This window comes from Phascolarctos cinereus, unplaced genomic scaffold, assembly GCF_003287225.1.
Source record: "Phascolarctos cinereus isolate Bilbo 61053 unplaced genomic scaffold, phaCin_HiC Scaffold_9;HRSCAF=440, whole genome shotgun sequence".
NCBI classification, from domain to species: domain Eukaryota; kingdom Metazoa; phylum Chordata; class Mammalia; order Diprotodontia; family Phascolarctidae; genus Phascolarctos; species Phascolarctos cinereus.
The window spans coordinates 221,145,261-221,169,021 of record NW_027556402.1 but is presented as its reverse complement, the minus strand read 5'-3'; the positions used below and the strand labels follow the sequence as shown (position 1 = coordinate 221,169,021).

The 23,761-nt window shown below is 42.7% G+C and overlaps 1 protein-coding gene across 5 annotated transcripts in view; it reads right to left on the bottom strand.

Annotated features, from left to right (window-relative positions):
* The window catches only part of ANO5 (anoctamin 5), a 139,579-nt gene extending 116,967 nt beyond the window's left edge, over positions 1–22,612 (bottom strand). For all 5 annotated transcript variants that reach the window (XM_078148447.1, XM_021001884.2, XM_078148449.1 and 2 more), the window contains exon 1: positions 22,365–22,612. In XM_078148447.1, coding sequence (XP_078004573.1) covers positions 22,365–22,422 — 58 coding nt within the window. In that variant the 5' untranslated portion in view covers positions 22,423–22,612. The remainder of the gene's footprint in view (positions 1–22,364) is intronic.
* Positions 22,613–23,761: the final 1,149 nt, after the last annotated feature.

The window sequence follows — 23,761 nt, the reverse complement described above, 5'->3', positions numbered from 1 at the left end:
CCCTGGGTGCCCTCTTTAGATTAGGATGGGAAGACTTTGGACTTATATCCAACTTGAAATGTCCAATAGGCAGTTGGAGATTCAAGAGTGGGTGTCAGAAGAGAGCTGGGTAACTAGACCCGAGAATCATCTGAATAGAAACGATTATTGTATATTTGGGAGCTGACGAGACCAGCAGGCAACAGAGTACACAGAGAGAAAGGAAGAGCCTCGAGGGACAGCCATGGTTATCAGGTATGATCTGGATGAAGAGTGCTGGAGCCAGCTAGAAATAAACTTCCAAGTTTCCAGGTAAGAAAACTGTCATCACCCCTCAGGTTCTGCAGCTACGGGCATGGGCAGGTGATAAGCATCACGGGCCAGACATCTCAGCAATGACACAAATGATGACTGGTCCTGGCCTCCTCTAGCTTATGAGCAGAAACAGCTAGTTAGAGATAAACAGCAAAACTGAAGATAAACAGAATGACTAAGACATATCAACTCCATCCGATGATGCTTTCACAAATAGGGATCACAAAGGAAACACTTAGTGTGAGATTCCGTCCCTAGCTCAATCCATCAGAGCAGTCCTTCTCAGTTCTTGGAAACTACCCGAGTCCTTAAAACTACTGTCCCAACTCCTACTATTCCGATGGGGGACAGTGACCCCATGCTATTTGTATAATTGCTGCCTTTGTTGTTAAGTGCCGTCAGATTCTTCATGACCTCTAGGACCATGGCAGGCCAATGCTGTTCATGGGGTTTTCTTGGCAAAGACCTGGGTCCTCCTCAAGTAGATTTCTAAAGGCAAACAGAGGTTAGATGACTCGCCCAGGGTCACACAGATAAGCTTAAGTGTCTGATGCTGGATCTGAACTCAGGTCTTCCTAACTTCCTGACTTCCAAGCACTCTATCAACTGAGCCACCTAGGTGTCATACACCAGCCCCCAAATCTTTCTCTTACTCAATCTAGTCCAACTCCCTGCCAAAGGAGGGATTAGCATTTATAAGGGGGCAGCTAGGTAGTGCAGAGCTTTGGGCTTGGAATCAGAAAGACTCATCTTCCTCAGTTGAAACCTGGCCTCTGACACTTACCAGCTGTGTGACCACAGGCAAGTCACTTAACCCTGTCTGCCTCAGTTCCTCATCTATAAAATGAGCTGGAGAAGGAAATGGCAAACCACTCTAGAATTTTTGTCAAGAAAATCCCAAATGGGGTCACAAAGAATCACAAATGACTAAAACAAGACATTAGTCGACGTGTAGAGACCAGCCCTGGTGTCAGGAGGACCTGAGCTCAAATCTAGCCTCAGATACTTTACTAGCTGTGTGACCCTGGGCAAGTCACTTAACTCCAAATGCCTCTCAAAACAAACAAACAAAAAAAGAAAAGAAAAGAAAAGAAAAGAATTAGTCAGGAATCCATTCTCTGCCTATCCCCCTACCCCCATCCCCTGGCCATGGAACACAAGAAGGGTCATCTTTTCCACTGAATAAATTCTAGTTCTTCCCCCTTATACTGCACCTATCTTTCCCCCTATAAATTCTACCATGGGGTCATATTTCTTTCTTCTTAGGCTAAACAGAATAAATCTAATATTCATTCTCCCACTATAATCCTTCAAATATTTAAAGACAAAGATCATATCCCTTATGATATTCCTTAAGTCACCTGCTACATCAACCCTGCTTCCTTCAAATCACCTTCAGATACTCTGGTCTGACTCCTTTCACTACCCTGGTCTCCCTACTATGATGGAATTCTACTTTCTCAGTAATCCCTCCTAAAAAGTAGCTCTTGGCCTCATCCCCACTTCTTGGAAAAGGTGATGAGGCTAGAGCAGGCAATACCGCATATTAGCTTTTCTGATAAGGTGATTAGTTTTACTTATTGTTTTCTTATTCTTATTTCTTCTTTATCATAAGGACTGGCTCTGGCTCTCTTGGGGGAGAAATGCAAAGGATCCATTGGGAAATGTAGGGTATGTCATGACAAAAGATGTCAATAAAATTGTATTTGAAAACAAAAAAGAAAAAACCTAGTGCCTAGAACTAAGAGAAGAATAAAAAGAGAGGTATAGACAGATATGGTGGTGGAACATATTACATATACAACACACATATTTTTTTCCTATCCTGTTTGTTTGGAGAGGCTGCTAAGGGAATTGCAACCTGATTTTAAATTGTTGGGCTAACAGCAGATTTACCAGGTCATTAACTATTGGGGGAGGGAGAGAAGGATTGCAATTTAGGTCACTGCTCACCAAGCACCCTCTGATCCTTTGAGATTTGCTCCATCCAATCTAGAACATTTTAGCCAAATTCCTGCTGCACTCACCTACTGACCTTTGCCAGAGTTACCCACCATGACTGGTTCCTCACTTTCTCCTCTTCCCAATCCCTAGTTTCCTTCGAGGCTCAGAACAGATGTCCACTTGACATTTGACCCCCTAGGAATCTATAGATTTCAGATAAATTGGGGTCCTCTGCAGACCCTCTGAGGATCTGTGGACCCCAGGTTAAGAAGCCCTTAGAACTCCAGGGGACATATCAGATCACCATCAGCCTCTAAATCCCAATATCCTACTGCAATATAACCAATAAACAAAGAGTCTAGATTCAGGCCTGGTCTGCGCTTAGGAAGGGCTGCCTGGTCACCCTTAAGTATCCCAATTTTTATCAGCCTGTACTCCCTGTACTTTCAATTCCCACCACCCTCTCTCCACCCAGCAAGTCACAGGAATTCACAAAGCCATTGTTTTAACAAGGCAGGGAACTATTCAATTTAAAAAAAAAAAAACAACATTCTCCCTCTGTTTGGCTTTTTAATGATAAGGTAAAAAAAATCCTAATCTAGATCAGACCAACACTGCAGGTCAGAAAATCAGAGGAAGGCCTTTTTATGCCAACACCCAGAAGAATGTAAACAGATACTTCAGCAAAGACTCAACCACTCAAGCAACAGCAGTTTCAACTATATTTGGTATTAGCTCTTTCTATCCTAGGATTCTATCCAGTATCATTATAATAAAATTAAGTGGTAATACAGTACTTCTAAAGAAGGCACTTTACAAAGTGCTTCACTGACATTCTAGCATGACAGCACCCTCCTGGATGTCCACCTACCTCCAGGCGACCCTTCCCCTTCCACTCTCCGGACTCCTTGTCCTCTTCCCCACATTATATGGTTGATTGTTGTCTTTTGTTCTCAAAGAGGACCAAATTAGTATAACTATGGTTGCAGTCAAGGTACCGTGTGTCCAGCTGTGGCTGGTCAGACCAATAGGAAGTCGGAAGGCTCTGCCACAGGTTGGGCACAAATAGTCCGCGTGAACAATTGGGGTGGGGCCTTTAAATTTGCTCATCTTGCATTTTTTTTTTTTGAGCTATGGCAATTCTGCTTTGCTCATAGAGCACAGTGCTTTCTTTGATACGGGTGCGCCACGCCACGCTGGGCACTCCTTTGCCAGTGTCTCCCATGTCACACAATCAGTTCCAAAGTTCTTATAGATAATAAATGGTCCCCCAGGTTCTCTCCTTGATCTTATCACTAGATCACAAAAGTCCAAACGGAAGGAACTTGCCTTATAGGCCATCCAGTCTAAGCTGCTCATTTTACAGATAAGGAAACTGAGCAGAGAGGAGAAGGGAATTGTCAAGTGGCAGGACTGAGATGTGACCCCAAATTCCAGATCCTAAACTCTTCCTACTGTAGGACCCTGTCTCCTTTAATAAATGTTTAATGAATTAAACTTCTGAACCCTAATGCTTCCTAGAGCCACTATTCCATATCTTCCCTCTGTAACATCCACTTCAGTAGAATCTCTCACAGACATTACAGATTCAGTAGGATCTTTAAGTGACTATAGACTGGAGCCTAACTGAGGAATCTGGGGAGACAGAAAAGTTTAACTGTCCTTCTGGAGAGACTGTTAACTTTTGGCTGAAAAGGGCAGGGAAAAGAATTAAGAGAGCTTATTTCCTGAGACAAATGGGTTTAATCCTTACCTTTCAAAGAAATGTGAAGAAAATTCTTAAGAAAAGACTTAAATTGGTAACATGAGAGAATTAAATGATGGGTCTATGCTTCTAGAGTTTAGGTAAGTAAATAGTTATAATAATGGCTAGAAGAGACTGCCTATTATCTTTCTCAGAGCTGATACATAAAATTATGAGTTTGTTTTATTGTTGATGACATTTAATAAAATAGTATAGTTAATAACCATAAAGTTGACTTAAACCTAGGAGGTAAACTGTTTGACAGGAGCAAAAGCTGTATGGGGGAAAAAGTTTCATCAATTCACTAAATAATGTAAAAATGTACTAATAAGCAATAGGGTTATGAACTATGATTTCTTTGGTATAGGAAACTCCCAGATGACAAAACTCCGTCTACAGACTCAGGTCAGTACTTTCTCTGCAAACTTAGCCTTAATCCTGAATACAGTTATCCCTTCCACACTGCAATGCTCCCCATTACGATTTTGGTGGGTCAGCACACGAAATTAAATGGGAAATTTGGCAGGAGTTTTGTGGAAGCCTCAGATGACATGTGCTGGCCAACAGATGATGCAGAAAAGGTTCAGAAACTCAGAAATGCATAAAAGATATGTATAGTATTGTATTATACCAACCCAAATTTTACAATAAGGTACCATAAATACCCCACAAAAGAAAAAGGAAAAGTTCAAACTTCTTCTCTGGTACAAAAGGAAGGACCAAAAAAATTTGACACAGATTTTCCAGATTGCAAGGGCACTACACCTCTAACCCCCACTATGTGTAAGAGATAAGCATACTTCCCCATAGCACTTGTCCAAGATCACAGTTATGTCAGAGAATTTAAGGAAAAAATAAGATTTAAATTGAGGCAATTGATTAGAGATGGTGAAATTCTAGTCATTAAAAAGGAAACATCAAAGCATACTCCTTCATTACCTTAGAACCTGCGACAATAATGAAGGAAAATGAGACAGCAGCAGGAAAGAAGTGTGATCACCCCATGTAAGACTACAAGCTGAGGAGTTAACCCTAACCTCCGCTTCCTCTCTTCTTATCTTTTGCCTACCTGTAATCACTCCCTTGGCAATATCATTTCATCTCTCATCTTCAAAAACCTCTTCCTGGTAGATGACTCTCACATCTCTCTCCAGCATGAGCATCTCTTCTGAACTCCAGACTCAAATCTGCTATCACCCACACGATGTTCCACTGTCACCTCAAACTGAGCAGGTGCAACGCTGAACTCATTAACTCTCCCTCTTCCCCCCACCACATCAGTTTCTCCTGAATTCACTACTTCTAGCTGTAGCACCGCCATTAATGAGTACTCTATCAAGCCGACCACAATGAGGTTATATTTGAATGAAAAGCGGGAGACTTACCAACCTGATGAGTAGAGCCCCTCTTCCCCATACACCAGGGAAGGGAAGGAGAGGGACAGGAAATAAATATTTATAGAGTACTTGTTATGTGCCGGACGCTGTGATAAACATCTTACTAATATCTCACTTGATCTTCACATTTTACAATGGAGGAAACTGAAACAAACAGAGGTTTAAGTGACTTGGCCAGGGTGGAATAGCTAGTAAATGTCTGAGGCTAGATTTTTACTCAGGAACTGAGTCTTCTTCACTTCAGGGCTGGAACTTTACTCACTGTACTGCCTAGCTGCCCCAATAAGCATAACTAGTACAATGCTTTCAGGATTGCACAGTGCTTTATGATCATTACCTTATTTGATCCTCACAACAACCCTGGGAGATAAGTGCTATTATTATCTTCATTTTGCAGCTGAGGACACTGAGGCAGACAGAGGTTAAGAGACTTGTGCAGAGCTATACAGCTGCAGGGTATCCAAGGCTGGAAATGAACTCAGGTCTTTCTGACTCCAAGTCTAGCACTCTTATCCCCTTATAGAGGCTCATCCTCTAGAAAGTAAATAATCTTTATCCTATCTACCTTATAAGGCTGTCATGGGGACTAGATGAGATAATGGATACAAAGCACTTTCTAACATAATGTAAACAGGTATTGTCGGGGCAGTGAGGTGGCACAGTGGATAGAGCACCAGCCCTGAAGTCAGGAGGACCCAAGTTCAAAACCGGCCTCAGACCAAACACTTGACATTCACTAGCTGTGTGACCCTGGGCAAGTCACTTAACCCCAATTGTTTAAAAATAAAAAATTTTTTTAAAAAGAAACTTAAAAAAAAAACCAACAGGAATTGTTATTTAGTGTCTATGGCCACGTTTTGAAACATGTTAATATCCTCCATGTGGGAAGGTGCTATTACAGTTAGTTACAGTCAGTTCAACTCCACTGGGAGTTGAACACAGTCTTTCATAGAGGAAGTAGTCCTGATCTATCCCTATTTCTTGCCCTATTTTCCTGTAGCCAGTAAAGGACAGCTAGGGTTAGAACTGATAACAACAACATTAATGTATATAACGCCTTAAAGTTTGAGGTGTGTGCTTTACAGACACTGGTTCATAGAAGCCGCCAAACCACCCTAAGAAGTAGACGCTGATGGCATTATTGTGCTCATCCTTGTTTAACAGACTAGGAAGCTGAGATTCAAGGAATGTGACTTGTCTATGGTCAGCTGGCTAGTAAGTGCTGAACCCAGTTCTTCCTACTTCAGATGTTAAGTCTATTTCATTTTGGATTGGGGTACAGTCTCTGGTCATGGAACATAATAAATGAATGAACAAATAAATGAATTTTAAAAATGGATGAATGAGTGGGTAGAGAGAGAAATAACACAATGAGACCTTCAATTATTTAGAACTCATAAAGTATTTTTATCTGTATCATCTTACTGGAACCACTCACCAATCCTAGGAGGCAGGCACAGCAGAAATCAGCCTCCCAATCTTTCCCAGGAGCAAACAAGGCCAGAGCGGTTAGGTGAATTGTCAATATTCAAAGGTAACAAATGGCAGACCTACACACACACACACACACACACACACACACACACACACACACACACACACAGATGGCCCAAGTGCAGGACTTTATGTGTCTTTCATTCTGATGCTTCCATGATCTCAATGGTACTGTCAGACCCTCTCCAAGTGTACATCATAATTTTATCCATCAATGCCTTCTCATTCTGGGTGATTTTTGTCCATTTTTACTATGAATCCTTCTTCAAAGGATTAACTCCCAAAGCTGTTGGCCTTCCTGTAGTTCTTTCAGAATATATTCAGTTCTAAATCTCCAAGAGATACAAGGCAATAATGACATGGTCCTTGACTTTTTAATTTAAAAATAAGCTTTAAAATTATATTAACTGTTTTTAAAAATAATAGAGATCCTTTTGAAAGATCTAAAGGATATAATCTAATTTAAAGTAATAATACAAAGTAGAAAACCATGGAGGGCACAATAGAGATGAAGTTTTCAGAATAAGGCATACAAATCTCAAAATCAAAGCCATTTAATGGTATTTTGCTGAGGATGGGCCCACCCAACTTTTCTGACTATGTGGTGTTCGTGCAATGTCAAAAGATTTAGAGGAAGGCCCCTAAATATTGGGTGGGCACTCTATAGAAAACTCATAGAACACAGATGAGAGTTGGTAAGTAAGAAAAGGCCTGTATGGGTTGAGTATTGTGCTTCTGAAGGCAATATCCACACTGATGAGATCACATCATGAAAGGGTTGTTACGCCTCCTTCCCTTGTTAGATTTCAAAAAAGCACAAAAAAAAATAGAGCTGTAAGGGTCACTGGAAATGAATCCTAATATTTAAGCTACCAAAATTTTAAACTGCACTAAGATTTAGGGACACCTTATATTTATTTCTTTTAAACTCTTGCATTTTGGGTGGGTAGGAAACACAAGACAGACATCTTAAGTAGACTTGCTGGCTAAAATCCTGTCGGCTATCCTTATTTTTTAAAAAATGAACATTTTGTTCATTGCAAGCAATGGGGGAAATTATGATTTTCAAAAATAGCTTGCATGAGAAGTCAAAATTCTCCTATTGCCTCATCAACTACCTTATTAACATTCTGGAGAAAAGGTTTTAGAAATAAAGATTATGCCACATTCATGATGACTATAACTTTCAGATGTCTATATATAGGAAAAGGAGGCTATTATCTGGATAATCAATAAAGGGGGAAGGAGAATAAAACATGTCTAACATTAACCAGATTATTAGTTTTTCACAACATGAGTACTATGGAAGTATTTTGCATGACTACACATGTATAACCTGTACTGAGTTGCTTGCCTTCTCAGTGAGGGTGGGTGGGGAGGGAGGAAGGGAGAAAATTTGGAACCCAAAGTTTTAAAAACAAGTGTTAAAAATTCTTTTCACATGCAACTGGGAAATAAGATATACAGGTAATGGGGTATAGAAATCTATCCTGCCCTACAGGAAAATTGAAGAGGAAGAGATGGGGGGGGGGAATAGAAGGGAGGTCAGATTAGGGGAAGGCGTATTCAGAATGCACGCTATGCTGGGATGGGGGTAGGGATGAGATGGAGAGAAAATTTGGAACTCAAAATCTTGTGGAAGCGAATGTTGAAAACTAAAAATAAATAAATTAATAAAAAGATAAAAATAACAGTAATAAAAAAGAAACTTATCTATATGTAATTTATGGACCAGGTTAAGAATACCTTACACATTTGAAACTGTGATTCAGTATCTCTGATCTTCTCTGTTGCAAGAGACACTTTGGGATCAGAATCACAGAACGGCAAATAATTCAGTAGAATTATTTCTATAAAGTGTAACTTCCATGAAAGCATTTTTGTCTTTGTATTCTCAGGGCACAGCACAATGCCTAGCACATAGAAGACACTTAATAAATGCTTGTTGAACTGAAAAAAACAAACTTAAATTTCAAATAGACCTTGGAGGTCACCAACCTACTATAACTCTCCTTTTATAGTTGAGAGGAATGAAGCCTGGAGAAGGAAAATGACTTGGCCAAGGTCACACAGATAATAAATAGAAGAACTAGGATTTGAACCCAGGTTCTGACTCCAAATCCAGCACGAGAAGCCAGAATGTTTTGTTTTGGTTTGTTTAAGCAATGGGGACTGAAATCCCTTATCACTGGAGGAGTGATTTCCAAGCAGTTTTATCTCAGTGTGAAAAGTAGCATCTGACATAACAGATCTGTGGACGCTAACCTATTAATAGAACTGAATTCAGCGAGCTGAGCAAATCCCACTGAAATGAATATGGGTTTGGGGGTATAGCTTGCCACACAGCACCTTCTAAAAATAGGGAGGGAAAGGAGTGTCTCTGGGTAGCTAATTCTTAAAGACTCAGTTTTGATTTGTTAGTTCAGCATTTCACACGTCAGCCCAAGCCCCCTTTTATGAAATTGATACAAATTCAAGAAATAAAATAAGACTCACCACCAGCCACCAGAGCCAGGACTCAACATTTATAGGCCCTTCTCAAGGTCTAGAAATTGTCCATCCACTTATAATTGTCCACTATGGCTTATAAACTTCCACATGTGTGCTCAATACCACAAAACTCTGTCCTTGGTACACGAATAAGTTTCTGGCATTAAACATCTGTGCACTTACATTTTTGTCTGTTTGCTTTTGGGGGGGTGGCAATCAGGGTTAAGTGACTTTCCCAGGATCACACAGCTAATGAGTATCTGATTTAAACTCAGGTCCTCCTGACTCCAGGGCTGGTGCTCTATTCACTGTACCACTTAGCTGCCTTTGCACTTATATTTCATCAAAAAGCAATATTAAGAAATGCTCCCTATGTGTTGTGCTCTGATTTAATTAATTAGGTTCTGGCTCTGCCAGCATTCTCAATATTACCCATATTAAACTAAATCTAAAAGGACAAATAGATAACATGAGTTGATTGGGTGCTGTATATGGAACCTCCATCCTCTAAGTTGTCTATAGCATTACTAATGGCCAGTTAAAAGCCTACAATTCAATTCAATACAACAAATATTTATTAAGGGCATATAATATGCCAGGAAATGTGCTAGGAATATGTCCTCCCGAAGCTTGTAGTATGGGCGAGGGGGCAAGCAGGTGGGGGGAAGAGAGATACATGTCCATGGGTAAATAAATATAATACACAGACAAAATAATTCAAAGTAATTTCAAGACAGAGAGCATTGACTCGCCATGGATTAGGAAAGGCTTCCTATGGGAAAGAGATGCCACCTGCCTCACATCTTGAAGAAAGGTGGAGACTCTGAAAAGCAGAGAAGTGAGACAAAAGCCCGTCTCTGGCACATGGCATCTTCTAAATATGGGGCTGGGAGGCATCTGGGCAAAAAACAGAGACAGAATGTCAGGTATGGAGACCACCCTACTGGAAAGAGACAATGAATTTGGAATCAGATAAATTGGGTTCAAATTCTGTTCCTATCATTTACCCAAGTTCACTTGGGTGAATCAATGCAGTTCTCTGAGCCTCAGTTTCCGCACGTAGAAAATGAAGAGACTGGAATAGATGGCCTTTATTTTCCCTTCCTGTTCCAAATTTATGGTTCTAGGATAATTCCTAAAAGGCAGCAGGGTGTATTGTTAGAGAGCTCCCCTTGGGCTCAGGAAGACCTAACATTTTAAAGATTTCTATGGATCACCATCTATGAATTCACTGATAGGGTTCTTTCTACTTTCTTCTAAAAGTAAGCTAAAGGCAAATCCAAAGTTTCCTATTATCACATAATTTGGATACTTTTATGTCTATTAGAAAAACATTAGTCTCTACAGCGTTAACTAGGATTCCTTTGTCAAGAGACATTAAGATCTATTTGTGTTGGACTTTAGTTTCCTCATCTATCAGATTGGGGGGGATAGGGTTAAGAGGCAACCTCTAAGCTCCCTTCCAGTTCAGATATCATCATTGGTTGCTCTCCTTGCTTCATTTTCTAGCATTAAACAGGCAGACACAGGTTTGGATGTCCATTTCATTCATGGAAGTAAGCAAACTGTCGGGGCAGTTAGGTGGCACAGTGGACAGAGTGCCAGGTCTGGAGTCTTCAGGAAGACTTATCTTCCTGAGTTCAAATCTGGCCTAAGACACTTACTAGCTGTATGAGCCTGGGCAAGTCATTTAACCCTGTTTGCCTCAGTTTCTTCATCTGTAAAATGAGCTGGAAAAGGAAATGGCAAACCATTCTAGCATCTTGTGAAGAAAAACCCAAATTGGTTCATGAAGAGTCAGACATGACTGAAATGACTCAACAACAAGAAGAAATAAAGACTAGTTTGTAAAGTACTTTTAATAAAAAGGATATGGAGCTTCCATTACATGAGTGAAATTCCAACCTAAACACTTGCACCAAAGTTTCATTAAACTGTTATTAAGAAATTAGGGCCTTTCAGAGAGTTGAATTAGGTAAACCGCATACCCTATGAATGTACTTAATAAACGCCTCATAGACAGATAAAAATACAGCTTATTCCAGCCTAAACATATTAAAAAAAAAAAGGCTCAAATTCCAGATGACTAGAGCCTGGGGGTTTAAGTGGACTCCAAGCTGAATGTGAGTCAGCCGACTGTGACTTGCCAGTCAAAAATGCTAACAGGAAGTTGCACTGTTACTGAGAAAGGCAAGACTCTGGAATAAGGAGGTGATTCTCACATGGCATGGTGCCTCTGGTCACACCCCATCTGCAGCATTGTGTTCAGGTCTCCGTACCATATTTTAGGAATAACATCAATACGGTGGAGAGTTCCCAGATGTGGGCAACCAGGAGGGTGAAGAAGCTCAAGGTTAGGACGTATGGGAATCAGTTAAAGGAGAAACCTTTTAGCCAAGTGAAGGCCGGACTTGGGGGGAGGGGTGGGGAAGTGCTATCAGGTGGAAGAGGGATTAGATTTGTTCTACTTGGTGTGGGGGAGGAGTGGTAAGTCTATGGGCACTGGAAAGCAATTTGGATTTAGACGCAGAGGACTTCAGTTTGAATCATGCCTTTGCTACTTAAGGGCAGGTAGGCGGCACAGTGAACAGGGCCTGGAGTTGGGAAGACACATCTTTTTATTTATTTATTTTTTTTAAGCTAGGCAATGGGGTTAAGTGACTTGCCCAGGGTCACACAGCTAGTAAGTGTTATGTGTCTGAGGCCGCATTTGAACTCAGGCTCTCCTGAATCCAGGGCCAGAGCTCTATCCACTGCACCACCTACCTGCCCCGAAGACTCATCTTCTTAAGTTGAAACCTGGTCCCAGACACTTACTAGCTGTGTGACCCTGGACAAGTCCCTTAACCCTGTCTGCCTCAGTCTCTTCCTCTGTAAAATGAGCTAGAGAAGGAAATGGCAAACCACCACAAGATCTTTGCCAGGAAAGCCCCAAATGGGATCATGAAGAGTCAGAAATGACTGAAAATGACTGAACAACAACAATATTTGCTTTTTACTCCCTAAGTGACTTTATGGGAGTCACCCTCCCTTCTGGGTCCTCTTTCCTCATCGCTAACATGAGGAGATTGAACTGGATGATCTGTGAGGTTCCCTTCCACCTCTAAATCTATGATACTTTAGTTCTAACCTGTAAAGCAGAGTTGTCAAACTCAAACAGAACCAAGTCCCTGCAGACCCATATGGACTTAAAACCACAAATCCACATTGTTTGTGTTGTCTTGCATATTTATTTATTTTGTTAAGCATTTCCCTATTATATATTAATCTGGTTCCTGAGTACTTAGGAGTCTTACTGAGGAGTCTGACACCTCTTCTGCAGATGCAACATTGATCTAAGGAAAAAAGTTCTCAACAATTAGAACTGTTTAAACAATGGCTAAGGCCTTTGTCCTCTCACTACAGATTTTTCTGTGGAAGTTGGAAGACACATAATTTACATGGGATATGCATCATAGATTGCACATAGATAACCTATATTAAATTGCTTACTGTCTTGGGGTAGGGTAGGATGGGGAGGGGAGGGAGGGAGGGAGAAAACTTGGAACTCAAAAAAAAGTTTAAATGATCGTTAAAAATTGAGATATGTATCCTAGAGGGGATTCATGTACTCAGATCCCTTCCTTCTGTGATTTTGTAAATGAACTTGGGTACATTTCTCCTACAGCAATCCCTCCCAGCAACATTTCTGGTCATATCTTCTTAGCCATATGTCCCTGGCATCTGAGGAGCTGCATTTCATTATTACCTACAAGTCATCTGAACTGCTGGTAAACACTTGGGAGCAAATGTGTCAGTGTGTCAAGGATGGAGTTTCTAAACAATTTTGAGAAAGGTCTGTGTAGCTTCATATTGTTTTGATACAGGATATGTTATCTTGTAATTTCTGAAATGTCGCTGTAACACATATTGCAAGAGAAGGAAACAAAAAAAAAATTAAAAAAAAAAAGCCCAACACTGACATTCACAGGATGGAGTACAGAGGAGCAGTATGTCCTGAAAGTTAGGGGTCCAAACTTGAAATCAAAAAGACCTGGGTTCAAGACCCACCTTTGACACATATTTGCAGGTGACCATAAGCAAGTTACTTAACATTCCCCAGTTTACTCTGAGAGGATATGTTTCAAACAAGCTGGAGCTCTGCATCAGTGAGTGGAGTTTCCACATCAAGAAGTTCCACACTGATGAAATCACAGAACTGGACTTAGGGAGGTAGAGGGAGAGGGGTAGAGGGAGAGAAATGGAGTTCAGAAGGCACGGGTTCTAATCCTGAATCTGCCACTACCAACTGTCAGACTTGAGGCAGGTCACAATCTCTGTAGGCCTCAGTTTCCTCATTTTTAAAAAATTTCTTTTATTTTTAATTTATGGAATAAAACAAGCATTATCATAATATAGTTTAATAAAAAAGATGATTGCACATGAAACTGCAAATCTGTTACATACAACTTGCTATTCCTTTAAAATATATAATAAAGTTATCATGTAAATGTCTTTTTTCCCCTTTTTTTCTCCCCCTCCAGAGATGATTACCCTTAGACACAAATAAGTATGTATGTATGTATGTATATGTGTGTGTGTGTGTGTGTGTATATATATATGTATGTAAATTATTTTATACATACTTCTATTTATCAGTTCTTTCTCTGGATACAGATAGCATCTTTCTTCATATAGCCTTTATGGCTAATTTGTTTATTTATAATGGTCAAAAATTACTTATTCACTCAAAGTCATTCTTAAAACGATATTGCTGTTACTATATACAATGTTCTCTTGGTTCTTCTCATTTTGCTCTTTGTTATTTTGTGCAAGTCTTTCCATGTTTTTCCAAGATCATTGAGCTCATCATTCTCTTTTTTTTTTTTTTGGCTTTTTGGTGAGGCAATTGGGGTTAAGTGACTTGCCCAGGGTCACACAGCTAGGAAGTGTTAAGTGTCTGGTCTGAGACCACATTTGAATTCAGGTCCTCCTGACTCCACGGCCTGTGCACTATCTGCTGCACCACCTACCTGCCCTGAGCTCATCATTTTTTATAGCACAGTAGTATTCCATCACAATCACACCCTTGTTTAGCTATTCCCCAGTGAGTTTCCTCATTTTTAAACAAGGGGGTTAAATTGGGTGTGTACATTCTGCAGCTTTGTGTGGTGCTAGACAGAGACAAAAGACCCGCATAGAAACCTTAGTTCTCATCCTTACTAGTTGTATGACACTGGGCAGATCTCAGAATCTCATGAATCCTTCTGTAAAAACAGGGTTATTGGGAGGAAAGCTCTTTAAAGCTACATTCAAATGTGACTTCTAAGGTCCTTTTCAGCTCAGGCTTTCTATCACTCAATTGGCAACATAGGTTCCCTAATTTCTCAGAGTCTCAACTTTCTTACCTTTCAGTTCAGCAGAACAAGTCCTACCATACCTACTAGAGAATGCTCCCATGAGAATGTAGGTGAAAGCATTCCAAAGGCAGCCTGGTGAACGCCAAGTTGGCAGGAGTTCTAAATTTTCAGTTTTAGAGCTAGAAGGGAATCTTAAACATCTTCTAGTCCAGAAGTTCTTAAACTTTTTGGTCTCAGGACACTCTTACTCTCTTTGCACTCTTAAAAAATACTGAAAACCACAAAGAGTGTTTGCTTATGTGGGTTACATCTATCAATATTTACCATATTAGAAATTAAAATGGATCATTTCAAAGATTAATTCATTTAAAAAATAATAAACCTATTACATGCTTTAAATTACATTTTAATGAAAAATAACTATTTTCCATAACAAAAAATAGAAGAGTGGCACTGTTTTACTGTTTTTGCAAAGCTGTTTAATATTTTAGCTTAATAGGACACAGCTAGATTCTTATATCTCCTTCTGCATTCGATCTGTTGCAGTGTTGTTTTGGCTGAAATACATGAAGAAAATCCAGCCTCATGCACATATGTAGCAGGAAAAGAGAGGGTATTTAAATAATGGCTTATTATAAAAATGGTTTGGGCCTTATGGACCCCTTGGGATCCACGCTTTGGGAATCATTGATTTTATCCACAGAGAGTAAAGAGCAAAGTCAAAATTTGAACTCAAATCCTCTGACTCCAAACACAGATCTCTTTCACAAGATCAAATCCTGACTCTGTCGCTAAGACTCCCTTGTTTGCCCTTAGATAATTCACATCTCTGCCCTCATTTTTCCCATCTATAAATAAGAAGGCTGGACTAAAAGGTCCCATCTATCTCTCTATCCTATGATACACTATCTTTCTACAGAGTAGGGGTAGGTAAGTCGAGTGTGACACACATCAACAAGATGATCATCTGTGAGGTCCCCTGAGTACACCATCCTACCTCTCATTTTAAGTAGCAGAAATCTGAAACCAGCAACAAATTTAGATTTTAGTTTGTGGTGGGTGTATTTTATCTTAGAAAGGCTTTGGGGGTGGAGAGAAGTAATTTCTGCTTATACGAACTTGCCAGGGAAATAAAACCTCAAATACCTGAGCATATTAACACTATATAGGGGAAATAGGCCCATAGAAGGGAAGCAACCTGTTCAAGGTCACATAGGGACTTCTAGTGGTAGACAGAGCACCAACATAGAAAGGTGGAACGTGTAAGGGATTAGGTGTCAGAGGGCCTGGGCTGGGATTCACCTGTGTGACCTTAGACAAGTGGAATGGGAAAGCACCCCAGTTTTAGAGGCAGAGGATCTGGGTTCAAATCTTGACTCTACAACTTACTACCTGTACAACTTCAAACAATCACTTCATTTCTGTGCCTCAGTTTCCTCCTTTGTAAATTGAGGGAACTGGACTAGATGACCTCAAGATACTCCCTCCTAGTTCTTCTACATATCCGATCTGCTCCTCAGTTTTCCTGCTGTTTCATCATTTCCACTCATGCCCTCTTAGCCCACCAACCATGGGTGTGCCTCAAGGCTCTGTCTAGTACCCTCTCTTCTCTCCCTACCACTTGAGGACATCATCAGCCACCACAGTTTATCATCTCTATGCATCCAGAACTATATCAGCCCCAGTTTCTTTCCTGACCCACAGGTGCACATCACCAATGGCCTGCTGTTGCACATTTCAAACTGGAGAGCCACAAACATCTCAAAGTCAAACAAAGAGCTCATACTTTTGTCCAAAAACCTATCCTTCCTCCAAGGTTCCCCATTCCCGCTGAGGAGCCACCACCACCCTCGGGCATCTCAGATTTGTGCTCCTCAGTTCCTTATTCTCCTGCACCCAATGTTTCCAAACAATTGCCACATTGTGCCATTCCTTCCTTCACAGCAACTCTTACATCTTTCCCCTTCTCATTACCCACATCAGGCCTCCATCACCTCTTTCCTGTACTATCGCAATATCCTCCAACTTGGTCTGGGCCTCAAGTCTTTCCCCATTCTAATCTCACCTCCAAAAGGCTGGCAAAGTGATTTTCCTAAAGGACCATTCTGACTACGTAACTCCTTTCCAATGGTTCCCTACTGCTTTAAGAATAAAACACAGTCTCTTCTTTTTTGGTGTTTAAATTACTCACAAGCTAGACCCAACCAACTTTCCCAACCTCCTTGTACATTACCCCCATTCCTATACTCAAAGATGCAAACAAATGGTCCTTCTCTCTGTTTCTCACCCAGAGCAGCCCATGTCCCATCTCTGCACTATACCTAGAATACACTCTTCCTTCTCAGCTCTGCCCCAGAGAATGCCACTTCCTTCAAGTCTCAATTCAAGCACAACTTTTCCTTCTTCTTCCCTGAGTACTTTGGACTTTTATTATATTTATTTCATATTTATTCTGCACATTATCTCTTGAGCACAGGAAATTGTTTCATTTTTTCTCCTTGTATCCCCAGAGCCAAGCATGGTATGCAATGAAGAAATGCTTGTTGTCTGATTGAGTTAGATGGCTCTTGGGGCTCTTTCTGGCTCTAGATCTTTGGTCCTAAAATACAAGTTGCTCTTGGTGCTCTCAGTTCTGAGACTCTTTTTTAAATTTTTTTTTTTTAGGCAATTGGGGTTAAGTGACTTGCCCAAGTTCTGAGACTCTTTTTAAAAATGATAATATAAGATAAATAGCACCCACTTTCTTCACCCAAGTCATCATCACAAAACAGGATGATGCACCAGGATTCGGTCATTCTGGCTGTAAGACCAGCACACCCTATCAGTGGTGACCAAATTTTAAGTCAACAGCTCTGAGTCAGTTTCTTGCTGTGGCTGGCTTCTCTCAGAACTTCCTCCAGGATAATTAGGAGACCTCTTTTCATCACCGCTCTACACACCAGGGAAGTAAGCAGCCAATCATTTCCTCCAGTCCAGGGAAATAAAAGGTCAACCATTTCATCTATTCCGAGGCAGTAAGGGGCCAACCTTTTCTTGGGAGTCATCAAACATGATCTAATTGATGATATCACCTCAATTAACAAACATTGTCTATTTTTCCCTCCACACATAGTAGTACTGGTAGAAAAATGTAAGGTACCCAAGAACAAAAATCCCAATGTAGCAACAAGGCAGTGAATTGCCCAAAAGATCATGTAGCTAGTAACAGCAGGCCCAGATCCTCTGATTCCCAAAGTAGCCCTCTTCTCCTCCCACCATGCTGCCTCTTGTATGATCTTGCTAGCAGCTACATGAATGTTCTGCTTGTATTCACAGGACAGAACTAGAAACAAAAAGGAGAATTTAGATTTGATGTTAGGGAGAAGAAAAAAAAACCTGCCTCAAGATTAGTGCAATCCCAAAATGAACGGATCCCCATAGAAGGTAGCATTGAACGTCTTCGAGCAAAGAATGGGCAAACTCCTTGTGAAAGATGTAGAAGTGATTCTTGTACAACTAACCATTGGACTACATGGGCCTCTGAGGTTCCCTCCTCATCTAAGATCTGTGCCTCTGTGACGTGCCCTGAAGACTTCAACGTGATTATATAATACAATGCTTGATGGGGTGATACTTTGCCTATTCATTATCAACAGCTGTTGTTTGTACTCTTCTCTTTTTTCCTTTCTCCCACCCCCAACACCTTCTTATAGCCTATGCCCCTGAACAAGGAGTGGGGGAAGAGGGGGGACAGAGGTCACCGATCTTCCAGTTTCTTCTCCCCCTGAAACACATTAGATTAGTCAGCCCCTGAGGTTCAATGTACAACTGATCTGTTCTTTCCCACCCCACACCGAACAATAGAAGCAAAGAGTTAGGCAAAAAAGGAATGCTGGTGGCAGTAATCAGCAGATGAACACGGGCAAGAAACAGGTGTGCTGAAACCATCCCAGGAGAGTTATTAGAAAGTTTGCTGACAAGTAGCAGGTTGACTTCAATCCACAGAGGTGAAAATTAAAGATGAAGTGCAAGATACACTCTTACCATATATTGATCCTAATTAGTAAAACCAGACCTAGGTCAAAATGGCACTTGAGGGATGGACAAGAGCCCCACAATTGGGTGGTAATGATATACCAATCTATGTGGAGCCTTGGAGAGAGCACTGGCCCTGGAATCGGGAAGACCTCAGTTCAAATCCAGCTTCAGACTCTTTCTGGCTGTATGACCCTGCACAAATTCCTTAACCTCTATCTCATTTTCCTCAACTATAAAATGGGTTAAATAATAGCACCCACATCACAGAGTTGTTCTAAGGATCAAAAATAAGTTAAGATTTCAAAAGGGCCTTAGCACAGTGCCTGGCACACAGTAAGTGTTTAATAAACACTTGCTCCCTTTCACCTCCTACCACCTCAAAGAAATAACTGCCCATTACACATAGAAGGCCAGAAGTGAGACAGAATGAGCCCCAGAACTTTTAGCTCCTGGCATTTCTTCAGAGAAGCTGATCATACTGAATTACAGAAAACTATTTTAAAGAAGAAAAAAAAAATCAACCTGATCTGGTTAGTCAGACCTTGGCACCATTGAAACCAAAGTAGAGAAATGATACTCTGCAGATGAGAGAGAGACGATGTCTCTATCCAGAAGAAAGTCCCAGGAACTGATTCCTAACTTGGCATACTTACTCATTACTATTCTAAAAAGCACTGGATCAGTGCTACTGATCATCGTACCAACAAGGCTAGCCAATCAATTGATTTAAACAGTTAGGATGTACAGAAAAGCCCAAAGCCCAGATTTCAATGCTACCATTTAAGTTCTTCATTACCTGGTGGTGGGATTTTTTTTTCTTTAAGCTCACTATTCTAATTGTTATTGTTATGAAGACCTTTGGCAGCTTTACATTTCTTAACTCACCAGGTTTTTAATAAGTGGAAGAAACACTACTCTATCATGTTTGAGAGACTGCTTTGTCCCTGTGCTTTGAATAGAAACAAAACCAGACCCTGTACTCTGCCCTCTTGGGATCCTATCTGGAGTACTGTGTTCAGTTCTAACCATCTCGTTTTCAGAAGTCAACAAGCTGGAGCTTATACAGGAGAGTGACCAGGATAGTAAGAGTACTAGAGATCATTCACACATATCCGTATGTGTACACATGTGTATATATACACATACATGTGCATCTATAGATGCATGTGTACATGTGTCTTCCACATGGCCCATACATATACACACATACATGTCTGTGTGTATAAATGTGGGAATGTATTAACAACCTTTGAAGGAATTTAACACATTTATCCTGGAGAAGAGAAGTCTCCAACGTAGACACAACGGCAGACTAGAAGTATTTAAAGGGCTGGCAGAGATGTTGTGTAATGAGGAAGAGGGAACTGGGCTTGCTGCCTGGTCCCAAAGAGCAGAACTAGGAGAAATGGGAAGAACTTGTGGGGAAGCAGATTTGTGGGTCAGTCAGTCAGTCAGTAAGCATTTATTAAGTACCTACTATATGACAAGAGCTAGGGATACAAATACAAAGAAAGACAATCCCTGCCCTCAAGGAGCTTAGAATATAATAGGGGGAGGCAGCTAGGTGGTATGGAGTCAGGAGGACCTGGGTTCAAATCTGGCCTCAGCTCTGGCACGTGATGGAGAAGTACCAATAAGTCCATAATACAGTTAGTAGGAAATAGGGAGAGGCCTGTGATGGGACTCCTCCTTATGTGGTTTTGAGGTTCATGGCTCTGGTCTCCAGTTGGAGGGTCCAGAGTGGCAGAGGATACTGATGAGATTTGGACCTGATGTAAAGAAAAACTCCCTAACACTGGAATAAGCTGCCTTGACAAGTACGGGTTTCCCCCAGTAAAAGGTCTTCAGTGAAGGCTAGATGATTTTTTTTTGGGGGGGGGTATGTTGCAAAACGAAAAGATGTTCTGTAAAGGACTTTGCAAACATCTGAGCTCTATGGCAATAGCTATTAGAAAAGGGGATTCCTATGCAGGCACAGGGAACTGAATTTAAAGTTGGTAAAGTTTGAGGCCAAATAGTTCAACTCCCTCACTGTACAGATCTGGAAACTGAGGTCCATAGGGGTTAAGTGACTTGCCCAGTGTCACCAAGGATGTAAGTTGCTGACTGGGATTTGAAGCTCTATCTCCTCTGCCTTGAGATTCAGTGCTCTTCAGTGCTCTAGATGGCTTCCCAGGTCCCTTCCAATTCTGAGAGAGAGACCAGGCCTCCTTTCAAAGCTTCTGAAAACATTCCAAGACTACAACAAAGCATGCAATGAACTTCTTCAAGGAGGACACAGTGGTCCTGAAGATTTCATTCCAAATCTGTATGCAATAATCACCTAATGCCAGGCTATATATCACAGGCTATATATCTTTTTTGGAAAACACATACAGTAGAGCAACAGAAAACAGGATTGCGAAAAGGCCTTAAAAGGGACCTAATGTGTTCATCCACGATTAAAGGGCAAAGTCAAAACCTGCCAAAGAGTAAAAATTAGGACATACACCATGAGCCTGACCAGGTAAGACTCTCTGGGGTACAACTCTTTTTATAAGATCTGTTTTGTTTGTGGTACTCCTGACAATCTACATGTCCCACACTAGTGTGACAGCCAAGATTCCCTCACTCCCATTCTTAAGTGAGGGGGGGAAGGAAGTGATACAACTGAGGGGGTCCACTTCTCCTGAACCCGGGTGCCAAGCCCACCTCCTCCTCACCCAAGGCTTCTTGAGGGCATCTCCTGGAGTCAACATCAGGATCATATCCATGAAGCAGCAAGTTTTACAACAGCCACCGCCCGGAAAATGTGAGTGGTGCCCCCGTGTTCAGTTCTGCCCCCCACGCCGCCGACTCGCCCAGCCCGGCCCAGGTACACAGAGCTGGGTCTCCCACCCCTCCCAGCCGCGCTCGGCTCCCCGGTCCCGGCCTTCTCCCCCGCCCATCCGGCCTCCTGCTGTCTCCATTACTCAGCGCTGCTCGAAGTGGGAGGCCTCCCTGCCCCACCCCGCCCTGCACCCCCATCAATGGTAGGGAGGAAGGCTCCCTCACTTAGAAGCTGCCCCCAAAACGCAGAGAGTCAAGGCTGGAGATAAGGCTGCCCCCAGTTTCAGGGCAGGGTTGGGCGCATGAAGAAGGGGACACAAACGCCTCTCCCTAGGCGTTCCTGGGGGGCGCGGGCTGGGGCACAGAGAGGGGGCCGCTGCCCGCCCCCCTGGCCAGGGAGGCGCTCAGCAGGACGCGTTCCTGGAATCCGACAGACTTGGCGTAGCCCCGGTGTTCCCTGCGCTAGGCGAAGCGGGCCCTTGCCGTGCGCTTAGCCCCATGCCCTGTCCAGGCCCAGGGCGGCCCCACGTGGGGGCCCGGACAGCAGCTGGGGGAGCCGCAGCCGAGAGGGAGAAGCCAGGCTTCAGCTCGCACGGCAGCCGGAGGGAACACCAGCAGCCAGGCCCCAGGCCGCCGAGTCCCCGCCCGGGGCCGCCCAGGGTTGATTACCTGCCCACCGTGGTCCCCGCGCCTCCGCGGATCTGAGCTCAGGGCTGGGGGGCGCAGACAGGCAATCAGCCCACCTGCCCTTCTTTCCCTCGGACCCGCAGGCCGGCCTGGGACCCCACCCCACCCTCGCGCCCCTCCAGCCAGCCGGGGGGGGGGGGAGGAACCTACCGTCCGTAGCCACCATCTCGATGAGCGTCTCGCTCCCGCGCTTGGCTAGCCGGTTCATGGCTCCGCAGCGGCCGCCTCGGGGCCCGCCCGGCGGCTGGAGCGGCGGCCCAGCGGACGCACGGGAAAGTTTCGGAAAAGAGCCGAGACCAGCTGGGGAATCAGAGCTGGAGGAGGGCACCGCCTCCTCCCTCCCTTCCTCTCCTCCCTCCTCCGCCTTTATTCGGCTCCGGGGATCCCCTCCCTCCTGCCCTCCCCCATCCCCACCCAGGCTCCACCGAGGCCGCCGCAAGTCCGAGGTAGGCTCACTCCAATCGAGATTCTTAGTGTCGGAGAAGAAAAGCCCGCCCCTTAAAGGGCAGCACGGCCACATACCGTCCTTGGGAGGGAGGGGCGTGGGCGTGGAGTGAGCCTCCGGGTACAGAGAGGGGAGGCTCTGGTTGTGAAGATCCCGAGGAGACAGCGGCAGCAGCCCCGTTTGACTTGTTGGGGGTTAAACTGTGTTTGGGATTCATTGGGGGGGGGGGGTTAGTAGCATTTATTTATCTGTTGCTGTATGCCAGGGACTGGGTCAAGCGCTTTAAAAATATCATCTCATTTGAAGCTCCCAACAACTCTGAAGTACGTGAAGAAACAGGTAGACAGTTTAAGTGACTTGCCCAGGGTCGAAAAACTGGTGTCTGAAGTCGAATTCGGCTCAGGTCTCCCCGACTCAAGGCAAAGCTCAGCCAGCTTTTTTCTTGCATATACAGTAGAAGTGAATCTACCCAGCCTGTTGCTGTGGTCCAAGATACCACACCTCCCTGTTTCAGTTTCCCTGTTTGTAAAATAAGAGGATTGTACTAAATGGTCTCCCTTCCAACTCAAGATCTATAATCCTATGATTTGTTAAAAGCTATCAGTGAGCAATGCAAGGATGTAATACTAATAGCTAGCGTTTACATAAGGCTTTAAGGTTTGCAAAGCTCATTACAAATATTATCTCATTTTATCCTAACAAGCTTGGGAGTTAGATCCCCATTTTAGATGACTTTACTGAGGCAGAGTTTAAGTGTCTTGCCCAAATCCTATGAACCTGAGTTAGCAGGAGGTCACCAATGCCCCTGGGTTTGGGGAGCACCCAAAGGTAGTGGGAGCCTGTCCTCAAACAGGCATTTGTCTCCCCTCCCTCTCCTCCTTTATTTGGTTACTCCCCTCCCCCTTCATTTTCTTTCATCATAGATTCAAAGCAGGAAAGGACCTGTGGGGTTATCCCTTACTACCTCATTTTACAAATAAGGAATCTGAGACTTTGATATTAAGTAATTTGGCCAGAGTCTTATGGAGTAGTGATAGTAAAAGTAAGATTTGAACCCAGGTCCTCTGATTGTGAATCTATAGCTTTTTCTATTAGACCACAC